Source organism: Cebus imitator, unplaced genomic scaffold, assembly GCF_001604975.1.
Source record: "Cebus imitator isolate Cc_AM_T3 unplaced genomic scaffold, Cebus_imitator-1.0 Scaffold15, whole genome shotgun sequence".
In the NCBI taxonomy this organism is placed as follows: Eukaryota; Metazoa; Chordata; class Mammalia; order Primates; family Cebidae; genus Cebus; species Cebus imitator.
Window position 1 is genome coordinate 3912979 of NW_016107330.1, and position 12594 is coordinate 3925572.

A 12594-nucleotide genomic window follows, 5' to 3' on the forward strand; every position below is an offset into this window, starting at 1 on the left:
TAGCTGGGACTAGAGGCACGCGCCACCATGCCCAGCTAAATTTTTTTTGTAGTTTTAGTAGAGACGGGGTTTCACCATGTTGACCAGGATGGTCTCGATCTCTTGACCTCTTGATCCACCCGCCTCGGCCTCCCAAAGTGCTGGGATTACAGGCTTGAGCCACCGCGCCCGGCCAAATTTTTAAATTATTTGTAAAGATGGGGTCTCCCTGTGTTGCCCAGGCTAGTCTTGAACTCCTGGGCTCAAGTGATCCCCCCACCTTGGCCTTCCAAAGTGTTGGGATTACAGGAGTGAGCCACTGTGCCTGGCCTAATTATTTTTATAGAGATGAAGTCTTGCTGTATTGCCCAGTCTGGTCTCAAACTCATGGGCTCAAGTGATCTTGCCTTGGCCTCCTGAAGTGCTGGGATTACAGATGTGAGCCACTACACCCAGCCAGGCCTATGTAAAATTTTGATATATTGTTCATCATGCAATTTTTTGGCATTAATTGTGATTGCCTTTTTTTTTTCTTTTTGAGACAGGCTCGCTCAGTCTCCCAGGCTGGAGTACAGTGGCACCATCTCGGCTCACTGTAACCTCCGTCTCGTGGGTTCAAGCGATCCTCCTGCCTCAGTCTCCCAAGTAACTTGGATTACAGGCACTCGCCACCACGCCCAGCTAATTTTTGTATTTTTAGTAAAGACGGGGTTTCACCATATTGGCCAGGATGGTCTCAAACTCCAGACTTCATGATCTGCCTGCCTCAGCCTCCCAAAGTTCTGGGATTACAGGCGTGAGCCAGGGTGTCAGTATTTTTAAACAGCTCATCAGATGACTGCAATGTGCAGCCTGGAGTGAGACCTGCTAGTATGGAAACTTCACCTTAGGGGCTCTGACTCAATTTAGACCCCTTTGTGCCTCTGGCTGCCCTCAGAACCATTGTCACCTTCCTCAAAGAGCATTAATGAAGCACGCACCCACTTCAGCAACCTCCCCAAACCCTGGAATTACCTGGTATGATTTAGAGGATCCTAATGCCTGAGCTTCCACCCTGAAGAATCTGATCCATTTGGTTTGAGGTTTAGCCTGGGCCGGAGGACCTGCAAAAACTCCCCAGTACCTCCATGTATAGCTGAAGTTGAGAATGACTCAATTAGAAAGAAGTGTATTTGGCACTGATTCTGCACCCACCACTGTGCCAGTAAATTCTACGTCCTCGTATTAACGGACCTGCCTCTGAGACTTCATATGTACCACTCTGCTAATAGAAATGCCCCATCCAAGCACTGTTTATTTCCTGATCAATATCAATGTATAGTTACTGTTAATACCCCAGGGCAGGCATGCCTAACTTCCCTTGGTTTCGTCCATGTCTGATCACTAAGATTTCCAGGTTCCTGGTTTCCTCCACTGTAAAATAAATGTTGCAGAAAGTGAGCCCCAAGGTGCATTTGAGCCCCAACATTGAGGAGGTTGGGGACAGATGTCTGATTTGGCCTGGCTTATTCTCTCTGCCCAGGCAGAGCCAGCTAGGGTCACTTCAGAGGAGGCAAGAGCAGAAACAGAGAGAGGAAGCCACAGCCCACATCAAGACGGTCAGCTGGCTCTTCCTGGGGGCCGTGGCGAGAGGGTCTGGGCCCTACTCATGGGCTGCTACTCTGACTGTTTGTCTTGCAGATTGTTACCATGGCCTGTGCAATCTTCTGGCCCAGGAGACTGACTCTGTGTTTGTGATGATTGGGTGAGTTGCTGGAGACAGCTGGTGGGTTTCACAGGGGTGAGAGGAGACAGGGTAAGTTCGTGGGTGATTTGTAGATCAGAGATGCCCCGACTCCCAAGAGTCTTGGATACGCATCCGCAGAGACAGGTGCAGGAGTGCTCAAAAGTGGAAAAACCTGGAAACAACGCGCAGGCCTGTGAGCAGAGGCGTGCTGCATAAACCACAGTATGGCGAGTATTGGATTCCATCACGACAAAGATATTATGGAATGTTCCATAGCCATTTAAATAAATGAACCAGAAAGGTATACCATATTGCCAACGCATCTTAGTAGTATGAAACTATGTGAAAATTTTTCAAAAAATTACGTAAAGCCTGATACTCATTTCGCAAAGGTAAAAACGTTAAAACCAAAAGAATGCTTTCCAGGAATCCACATAGACACAATAAGACAATGTAACATAGAAAGAAAAAAATGATAGAAACAGATTTGGGGCAACCCTTCACTAAGTTGGGGGAGAAGCGAAATGGGATGGTGGTGGGGCTGGTGAAGGTGAAGGTCGTTTTCTGGCTGTTGTTTGGGGTGATGGCTCTGCAGGTGCTTATTGTATTGTTAAAAACTGAGCTTCTGGTCCTGCAGAGACTAGTGCTAAGAGTGTCTTAACATACAACTCTGGTCCAGTAAAAACGAAAGGCAGATGAGGGCATCTTTAGAGTGGATGGAGGGGGCAGTAGGGGCCTCTCACTAGGATTCTGGTTCTTGGGCCAAGGGATCTCACATCACTGGGAAAGAGTTTAGTGAAGGCCAGTGAGAGAAATTGAAATCTGCCTTTTTAGATTCTACCTCTACAATGAACCTCCTCAAACAGTAGCTGCCCCTAGGCTTTGGTAGACAGAATAGCTGGGTGACTTAAACAAAGTCACTTAGCATCTCTGGTCCTCCTTGATGAGACTGAGGAAGCCAGCACTTTCTACTATTCATCAACATACCTCCCAAGTGGCTTGTCATTGTGTCTGAAATTCCACCATTACAGTCTATGTCACCAGAGGCCTTTGTGATAATAAAAAGATCCCTTGAACAAGCAGCACATAAAGGTATCAATAAGCACCTGCATTAATACCTTGTAGGAAATTGCTTAGGATACCATTATCCAGGTACATAGAAAGACCTGGTGCGTGGGCCAGGGCAGTTTTGATAGAGTGGCTGACAGAGCGGCATGCACAGATAAGGGCTTCAAGGAGGCTGCAGCGGGACAGTAGCTGGGAGGAGACTCCCTGAGAGACACTGAAGGAAGGAAGATGTCTAAAGCCTGGATGGGACTCCCTACCCGAGCACTTGCAGAAGATGGGTCTTTTGACCTTTGGTTCTGCGAAGCCTTCACCTCGGGGTGGGTTTCTTAATTTGGGCTGCTATGCCAAATTACCATAGATGGGACAGTTTAAATAACACATTGATTTTTCACAGTTTTGGAGGCTGGAAGTCCAGGATCAGGGTGTCAGGCTCTAGTGAAGACCCTTTTCCAGGCTGTAGACTGCCAGCTTCTCCTTGTTTCCAAACATGGCAGAAGGAGAAGCCAGAGAACTCTCTAAAGCCTCCTTCGTAAGGGCACTAATCCCGTTCACGAGGGGTGCACCCTCATGGCCCAGTCACTTTCCTAAGGCCCCACTTCCTAACACCCTCACATTGCAGTGTAGGATTTCAACATGGGAATTTTGGGGGGACACACACATTCAGTCCATCACAGTGAGCAAGAGAGGAGTGCAGGGAGGCACAGGAGAATTTCTGCCTCTTTCCGGCAGGTCAGAGACTTTGCTGACAGAAAGTACCTTCATCATGTTGGAGCTGTATATTCAACACTTGGTGAGGAGTATTCACTTCTAGAAATGGAAAAATGGAAGCTGAGGTTTGTGCTCATGGCTGCCAGGTGCAGAGGCCACCTCCCTTCAAGGACCCTCTAAGAAGCATGTGTTTTGCCTGAGCTTTCGTGGGAACCTGTCTTGATAACATGGATAGTTTATTATTAATATTATTATTATTATTATCTGAGACAGACTTTCCGTCTTGTCGCCCAGGCTGGAGTGCAATGGTGCTATCTCGGCTCACTGCAACTTCCGCCTCCTCCTGGGTTCAAGCGATTCTCTTGCCTCAGCCTCCCGAGTAGCTGGGATTACAGGTATGCGCCACCATGACTGGCTAATTTTGTATTTTTAGTAGAGATGGAGTTTCTCCATGTTGGTCAAGCTGGTCTGAAACTCAAACTTAAGTGATCCACCTGCCTCGGCCTCCCAAAGTGCTGGGATAACAGGCATAAGCCATTGCACCCAGCCCAACATGGACAGATTTATCAATATATTGATCATCTAGGAAATGGGCAATAATATTATTGGGCAATGTTTCCTAGATGGGCACTATATTATGCTGCAGTCAACCAAACTCTGTTTTGAAAGATGAAGCTTTAAAGCAACTTTTAAAGGAAACAAAATTTAAGGTCTAATAGAAGGCAGTGGTTTTCAAAGTGGTTCCCTTGAACCCTAGGGTTCCCTGTGATGTCCTAGAGACAACTATGGAGGTCAAAGAAGAATGAGAAAGAGTGAGGGTTTAGGCTCCTTATCCTTGGGCAAAACCAGAACAATCACATTTGTTTATTTTATATGGTGGGGCTGGTATATCATTTTTTTCTACTCAGAAAAAAGTTATTGTTCTAAGTTGAAAGCTACTAAAGTGTCATTTTTCCTTATGAGCTTCTTCCAAATTTAATGCAATAATTAGAATATACCTTTTCAATATTTTCTTTTCTTTCTTTTCTTTTTTTTTGAGATGGAGTCTTGCTCTGTTGCCCAGGCTGGAGCGCAGTGGCAGGATCTTACTGCAACCTCTGCCTCTTGGGTTCAAGCGATTCTCCTGCTCAGTCTCTCGAGTACCTGGGATTACAGGCTCCCACCACCACACCCAGCTAGTTTTTTATTTTTAGTAGAGATGGGGTTTCACCATGTTGGCCAGGCTGGTCTCGAACTCCTGACCTCAGGTGATCCACCTGCCTTGGCTTCCCAAAGTGCTGGGATTACAGGTGTGAGCCAACATGCCCAAGCTTGATGTTTTCAATGATAGATTGTAAGAACAAAACAGATGATTAGCAACAACCTCAACTTAAAATTTAAGAGAACAATTGTTTAGATAAACTCTCTGCTCCAATCAGTTAAGCCAACTGTTTCTATTTTTTATTCTTTCCTTTCTATTATCTTAATTTTAATTTATGCATTAGTTAGGTTGTGTCTTACTGTTTTTAAAAGCTTTTTTTGTTGTTGTTCAGAGTCTCGTGCTGTTGCCCGGGCTGGAGTGCAATGGCGCCATCTCGGCTCACTGCAACCTCTGCCTTTTGGGTTCAAGCGATTCTCCTGCCTCAGCCTCCCAAGTAGTTGGGATTACAGGTGTCTGCCACCATGCCCAGCTAATTTTCGTATTTTTAGTAGAGACAGGGTTTCACCATGTTGGTCAGGCTAATCTCGAGCTCTTGACTTCAGGTGATCCACCTGCCTCGGCCTCCCAAAGTGCTGGGATTACAGGTGTGAGCCACTGTGCCCATACTTTTTTTTTTTTTTTGAGATGGAGTCTTGCTCTGTTGCCTAGGCTGGAGTGCAATGGAACGATCTCGGCTCACCGCAACCTCTGCCTCCTGGGTTCAAGTGATTCTCCTGCCTCAGCCTCCTGAGTAGCTGGGATTACAGGCGTGTGCCACCAGGCCTGGCTAATTTTTGTATTTTTAGTAGAGATGGGTTTTCACCATGTTGGCCAGGCTGGTCTCAAACTCCTGACCTTGTGATCCACCCTCCTCGGCCTGACAAAGTGCTGGGATTGCAGGCGTGAGCCACTGTGCCTGGCCTTAAAAGCTCATTTTAAAGTTCCTTTTCTTTGTCCTTGACTTTCTTTGAGGAGACATACTTTGGAAACCAAACCTTAGGATATTTAAGACCAACTTCCTAGTGTTCTTCACCAGCCACTGGCACCTGTGTCTTCCTCAGCATGAGCTGTGTGTCTCCAGGCTAGCTTTCTGTCTCTACACGGCACCTGCAGAACAGTTCCAGCCCCTCTTGCCTCCCACACTGGAGTGCAGGGTCCAATCACAGCGCACTGCAGCCTCAACCTTCTCAGCTCAAGCAGTCCTCCTGCTTCAGCCTCCCGAGTAGCTGGGACTACAGGTGCGAGCCACCATATATGCCTGGCCAAATTTTTAATTAGATTTTTGATTTAAAAAATTCTGGCTGGGCACGGTGGCTCATGCCTGTAATCCCAGCACTTTGGGAGACTGAGGTGGGTGGATCATGAGGTCAAGAGATTGAGACCACCCTAGCCAACATGGTGAAATCCAATCTCTACTAAAAATACAAAAAAATTAGCTGGGCGTGATGGCGTGCGGCTGTAGTCCCAGCTACTCGGGAGGCTGAGGCAGGAGTATCGCTTGAACCTGGGAAGCGGAGGTTGTGGTGAGCCGAGATTACACCATTGCACTCCAGCCTGGCAACAGAGCAAGACTCCATCTCAAAAAAACAGAAAAAAATCTGCCTGAAAGTAACATCCCTTGACTTTAGTTTTCTCTCCCCCTTTCTCTGCAGATACGCAGTGGGACTGGCAGTGGTTTAATTTGCCTTTTTTTTTCAGCCATTGCTGGTTGTTTTGCTCCTGAAGCAAATAGCTTCAGTGAAAGCAAAGTTGCGTCATCTCATAGGGAGTTTACAGGAAGCAGACGGACCACGCGCTTGGAGTAGAAAATCCTGGCCTGTGTGAGCCTAGGCAGGTCCTTCACATGCTCATAGGAAGACAACGGGGATAAAATCCTTACTTCATAGGGTTATTCTGAGGATTTAATTAGATATGGTCTTGGAAGGAGAGTTGAGAACTCTGTTGGAACAGCCCCCTGGCCACACTCCACCCTGGCCTACTGTCGCTCCCTGCTTGCTTTCTAGGTACCGCATGGTTCCTGACCACCATTCCCCTGCCATTTTCCATGACTGCCTGAATACTTCCATTTACTTCCTGAAGGTCCTGGAAACCTACGGGGTGGACCCCTCCAGGGTTGTGGTCTGTGTAGAAAGCATCGGAGGCGCAGTGGCGGCCACCATCACCCAGGCCTGGTGGGAAGATCGGATCTTCCCCGGATCCGGGCTCAGGTTCTGATCTACCTGCTTGTCCAGGTATTCTGTTTGCAGTTACCATCCTTTCAGCAGAACGAAAATGTCCCGTTCCTCTCCTGGAAGTTCGTGGTGACCACTCTGTGTAACTATCTGGCCATTGACCTCTCCTGGCGTGATGCCATTTTGAACGGCAGTTGTGTACCCCCGGAGGTCTGGAGGAAGTATGAGAATGGCTTAGCCCTGGCAATGTCCCCAAGAAATTTAAGAAAAGAGGCTTCCAACCCTGGCCTCCGGGCCCGTTTAATGAAGCTGCCTGTCTAGAAACCAAACATATGCTGGATGTAGAAAATTCTTCCCTGCTAGCAGATGATGATGTCATTGCTCAGCTTCCTGAGGCCTTCCTGGTGTGTTGTGAGAATGACATACTCCGTGATGACAGCTTGCTCTATAAGAAGCGCTTGGAGGACCAGGGGGTCCGTGTGACATGGTACCACCTGGAGGAGGGTTTTCATGGATCCCTTATCTTTTTTGATAAGAAGGCTCTCTCTTTCCTATGCTCCCTGAAGATCGTGAATGCTGTAGTCAATTATGTAAAGGGCATGTGATAGTAACCCTGGAGCCCCGAGGAGGAAGGGGCAAGCATGGACTCTACCAGAAACTGGGTGCTTTAGTGAGTTCTACTTTGTTGACTAAAGTGGTGCTACGTCAATGCTTGGGTCAGCTGGGAAGGGTGGGAAGGAAGCTAACAGTCTTGCTTAGTGTTCCAGAAAATCCCAACTCTGTGTGTTGCCTTTTGTCACTAACAGTGTCTAGTTCTGGATCTAGTTGCCTTTTGTCACTAACAGTGTCTAGTTCTGGATCTAGCAGCATTCTTTTACATTCCATTCAGGCGAAATAAATATCAAAAAGAGAAGAAAAATGGCTTTAAAAATTTCTCAAAGCCCTAACATATGAGATCTGTGCAGAATAAATGCCAACAACTGGTCACGCTGTCAGCGGTGAATCTATACCCATGATGACAAAACATTGCTCGGGGCTGTGGAACCTGTTGGAGGAAGGGGCACTTAATTGTTCCTGTGGTCAAAGGTCACTGGTCAAATCCCAACTTTGATTGGCTCCAGCTAGCCTGAGAAATGCTGTTGCAATGAAATTCTACCCTTGACACAGCCACCCTTGGGCTGGACTAAATGAAGATCTCAGAGGGGATTGTGGGAAAGAGAGGGACAGAGAAAGAGGCAGGAGGAAAGGAACAGAAGAAAAGGGTGGGCTCTGGGGAGCTATGAGCTTTGCCTGGGCTCAAGTCTTTCATCTGAGTTTCAAAAACAGACTGCTGGCTACTAATAGGCAGGTTCACCAAGTCAGGGATGTCTTGGGGACCTCTGGATGCCATCTGGAATATAAAAATTGTCTTTCCTGGGCCGGGCGCAGTGGCTCACGCCTGTAATCCCAGCACTTTGGGAGGCCGAGGCAGGTGGATCATAAGGTCAAGAGATCGAGACCATCCTGGTCAACATGGTGAAACCTCGTCTCTACTAAAAATACAAAAAATTAGCTGGGCATGGTGGCACGTGCCTGTAATCCCAGCTACTCAGGAGGCTGAGGCAGGAGAATTGCCTGAACCCAGGAGGCGGAGGTTGCAGTGAGCTGAGATCGCGCCATTGCACTCCAGCCTGGGTAACAAGAGCGAAACTCCGTCTCAAAAAAAAAAAAAAAAAAAAAATGTCTTTCCTCCATCCTGGCCAACATGGTGAAACTCCATCTCTACTAAAAATGCAAAAATTAGCTGGGCGTGGTGGCATGCACCTGTAATCCCAGCTACTCAGGAGGCTGCAGCAGGAGAATTGCTTGAACCCGGGAGACAGAGGTTGCAGTGAGCCAAAATCATGCCACTGCACTCCAGCCTTGACCACAGAGTGAGATTCCATCTCAGGAAATAAATAAATAAATAAATAAAATAAAAACTGCATTTCCTGAGGGAGTAAGGTGACAGCCTCTTTTCTTTGATGAGCTTGTACATTGTTCTCATATTTATAAAGAACCGTGCCCTGGCTTAGCCATACCAATTTCTCTGCTCACAGGGAAAAGAAAGGGAACCTTTGTGTTGCATATTGGAGGTGACCCACACTAGTTGTTGCATTGAGACCATGTATGCTAGATATATCTGTAATACCCGTGGGCCTCAGTGCTGTCAGTCTCACCAAAGTCCCTCCCAAATGCTGAAGCTGGAGCTTCTTCCAACCAAAGCCTCAGTGGGTACCAATGACCCCACCTATGACTGATAGAAGAGGGGGACCTACAGGTGTCTTGGTTCTTTGCAAAGAGAGCAGGCATTCAAACAGGCAATTTGGATTGGGCACCTGGAGGCATGAGCAGACATTGTGACTCATGGATTATATGTAAGCAGCTTTGATGGAAACCTGTGTTAATTATCTATTGATGTGTAACAATATTGCCACAAGCATGATGGCTTAAAAAAATACACATTTATTAGCTTACAGTTTCTGTAGGTCAGGAGCCTGTGGTTTAGCTGGGTTATTGGCTTGGGGTCCTACAAAGCTACAGTCAAGGTGTTGGGGCTGTGGTCTCATCTGAGGCTCAGTTGGGGAAGGATCTCCTCTCAAGCTTGGTCAGGTTGTTGGCAGAATTCAATTCCTTGTGATTATAGACTGAGGACTTCAGTTTCTTGCAAGCTGTGGTCAGAGGTCAATCTCAGCTTCTAGAGGTCGCCTATAGTGTCTTAACACATGAAATTCTCCAAATGACTGCAAGGAAGAGATAGACTCAAGCAAGGTAGCTATTAGAACTAATGTAAGGTAATCACAAATGCATATCATATACATGTCATCACCTTGCCATATGCTATTGGTGAGAAGCAAGTCATAAACCTTGTCCACAAGGGTATGATCACTGTGGGGTGGGGACCATGAGGCTGCATTAGAGCATGTCCACCACAGAAGGCTCACCAGGAGGTGTTGGGAAGAACAGTCAACCCAACTTCTCAGCCAGAGAAACTCAGGATGGTCTGTAACCATTGGCTTGACCTGGAGCTAGTGACTGATGGTTCCTCCAGTAGAGTTCTCTCTTTCCCCAATTCTAACTCTCTCTTCTCCCACTCTTGTTACTCCCATCTTGACTTCCATGGGTGGAGTAATTTGCACCTTCCTCTAAGCTCTTCCAAGCCTGTTTTTATGACATAAACTCTATGTCCTTTCATTAGGTAGGGTCCAATCAGGAGAAATAAACCGTACCAGCAGTCTTCTTCTTTTCTCTTGAAAGTCTTTATCAGCCTCTAAGTAGAATCAAATCCTCATAAGCCATTTTCTACCTCTGAGAACCTAGCTAACAATTATATCCAGGGACACTTATAAGAAATTGTGAACACAGAAATCACTAGTCTCTGGTTCTGAATTGACACCAATCTTGAGGACAGTGTTTCTGTGGCTTTCCCAGTCAAAGTGGAGGCTTTCTGTGGTCAGGTGACAGATGAAGTCTTGCCTCAAGTCCAACTGTCATTGGGCTCAATTTGTCCACAGACACATGTGTTCATTATATCTCTAGTGCCTCAATGTATCATGGAAATAGACATGTGGAAACCGGCAGAATCCCACGTTGGCTCTATGATCAAAGAAATGAGGGTCATTATAACAGGAAGCACTATGTGGAAGACCCTGAAACTTCTCCTCAAGATAATAAGCCAGAAGCAGTCTGCCCTTCACAGGGAACTGCAGAGATTCATATCATCCTAAAAGATTTCAAAAAGGCACCTATCACACCCTGATCTAGTTCACCAGTCTGAAATGTGCAGAAGTCTGATCCATATTGGAGAATGCATATGAGTGATTCTAAAATTACTCATGCAGCGATTTCGATTACAGCTGTTTTTCCAGCTGTAGGATCATATGGGAGCAGGTAAACACAGCTCCTGGCACTTGGTAAGCAGCTACTGACCTGGAAGCAACATTTTGTTCCATACCAATTTGTAAGGAATACCAGAAGCCACCTGCCTTTATCTGGCAGGGCTAACAGTATACCTTTACAGTCTCGCCTCATAGCAATGTCAATATTGCTTTGTGCTCTAACATAGTCATCAGAGATTGTAATTGCTCTGACATCCCAGAAAGCATCATGATAATCCATTACATTGATGGCATTATGCTTATTGGATCTGTTTAAGCAGGAAGTGGCATGTTGTTTAGAATACCTTAGGAAGACATATGCAAAGTGAAAGAAACTCCAAAACAATTAACGGACAGCCACATCAGTGAAATTTCTGGTGGTTCAATGATGTGGAGAATGTTGAGATATTTGCTAAAAGGTGAAGACAAGGGGCTGCACCTGTTCCATCTACAGTGAAAAATGCACAATGCTTGTTAGGGCTTTTGGATTTTGAAGGCAACATCTACCACATTTGTGCCAGCTATTTCTCTGCAGCTAGAAAATTCCCCGTAGCCTGACTGCCTGCCTATTTCGGGTGGGGAACAGAGCAAGATAAGGCTCTGTAGCGGATTCAGGCTGTTATAGAAGCTGCTGTGCCCACTTGGGAACCCTAACATTGACTGAATTACTGGCATATTAATTATTAATGCCAGCCAGCCAGTACATTCATTCATAGAGAGGCACTGTCAACCTGTGCTCTCCAATGGGATGGATATAGGTTCCACTTGGTGAATCTTCAAATTGTAAACAGTGCTTTTTCTTTCTTTTTCTTTTTTCTTTTCTCTCTCTTTTTTTATTTCTATTTTATTTTATTTTTTTGAGAACGGGTCTGGCTTTGTTGTCCAAAGCCAGAGTGCAGTAGAGTGGAAGGCAGTGGTGTGATCTTGTCTCACTGCAACCTCAGCCTCCTGGGCTTAAACCATTTTCCCACCTCCAGTTCCCAAGTAGCTGGGACCTGGCATGCTCCACCATGCCAGGCTAATTTTTTGGTATTTTTGGTATTGATGGAGTTTTGCCATGTTGCCAAGGCTGGTCTCAAACTCCTAAGCTCAAAAGAATCTCCCTCCTCAGCCTCCCAAAATACTAGGGTTATAGATATGAGCCACAGCACCTGGCAAACAATGTTTTCTTTCCAGAAGTACCATGTTTGCTGCTGGGGCTGAAGTTCTTATGTGGAAGCCACGTATTAATTTATCGTCTTTCCCCCCAAATATAGTAATTTGTATTTTTCGTAAGAGAAGAAAGCCTTGTATGTATCTTTTGCATAGTTAAAGAAACACTACCGTGGCACTGAAATGCACCCAGGCCAGCCTCACCTCACCACCCAGGGTTACTGTGAACGATACCGTTACCTTAGATTTCCTTCTTATGGGCCAAGGTAGAGTCTGTGTAATTGCTAATATATCTTGCTATACCTGAATCAATGCCACCAGCCAAGCAGAAAAATTCGTACAAACACTTATAAAGCAAGCCACCTAGCTTTCCAAGGTAAGCCCAGATGGTTGATCAGATTTGTTCAACTGGTCAGGTCTCCTGTAGATTAGCCTGATCCTGCTGCTTGGGGTCGTGGAGATAGTAGCCTTTATTAAATGCTTTATAAGATAAATTGGAGATTTCCCCCATCCCCAGCCTTTGTCAGGCAGATTAACTGGAGTGGCTAAAGATGTGACATACTCATGGAAAAACATCCCAGAAGCCTAGATCAAGCAGAAACGAGGGGTGAAGATTGCAGGGAGATGAGTCTCCCTGGGTCTCTCACATTTCCGTGCTTCTTTTTTTTTTTTTTTTTTTTTTTTTTTTTTTTTTTTTTTTTTTTTTTTTTTTTT

The 12594-nt window shown here is 46.0% G+C and overlaps 1 protein-coding gene across 1 annotated transcript in view; it reads left to right on the forward strand.

Moving 5' to 3' along the window:
- The window catches only part of AADACL4 (arylacetamide deacetylase like 4), an 18988-nt gene extending 11323 nt beyond the window's left edge, over positions 1-7665 (forward strand). The window contains 4 exon segments of the mRNA XM_017504599.2: positions 1660-1723; positions 6665-6825; positions 6828-7058; positions 7061-7665. Of these exon segments, the coding sequence (XP_017360088.1) occupies positions 1660-1723; positions 6665-6825; positions 6828-7058; positions 7061-7437 (833 nt within the window). The 3' untranslated portion in view covers positions 7438-7665.
- Positions 7666-12594: the final 4929 nt, after the last annotated feature.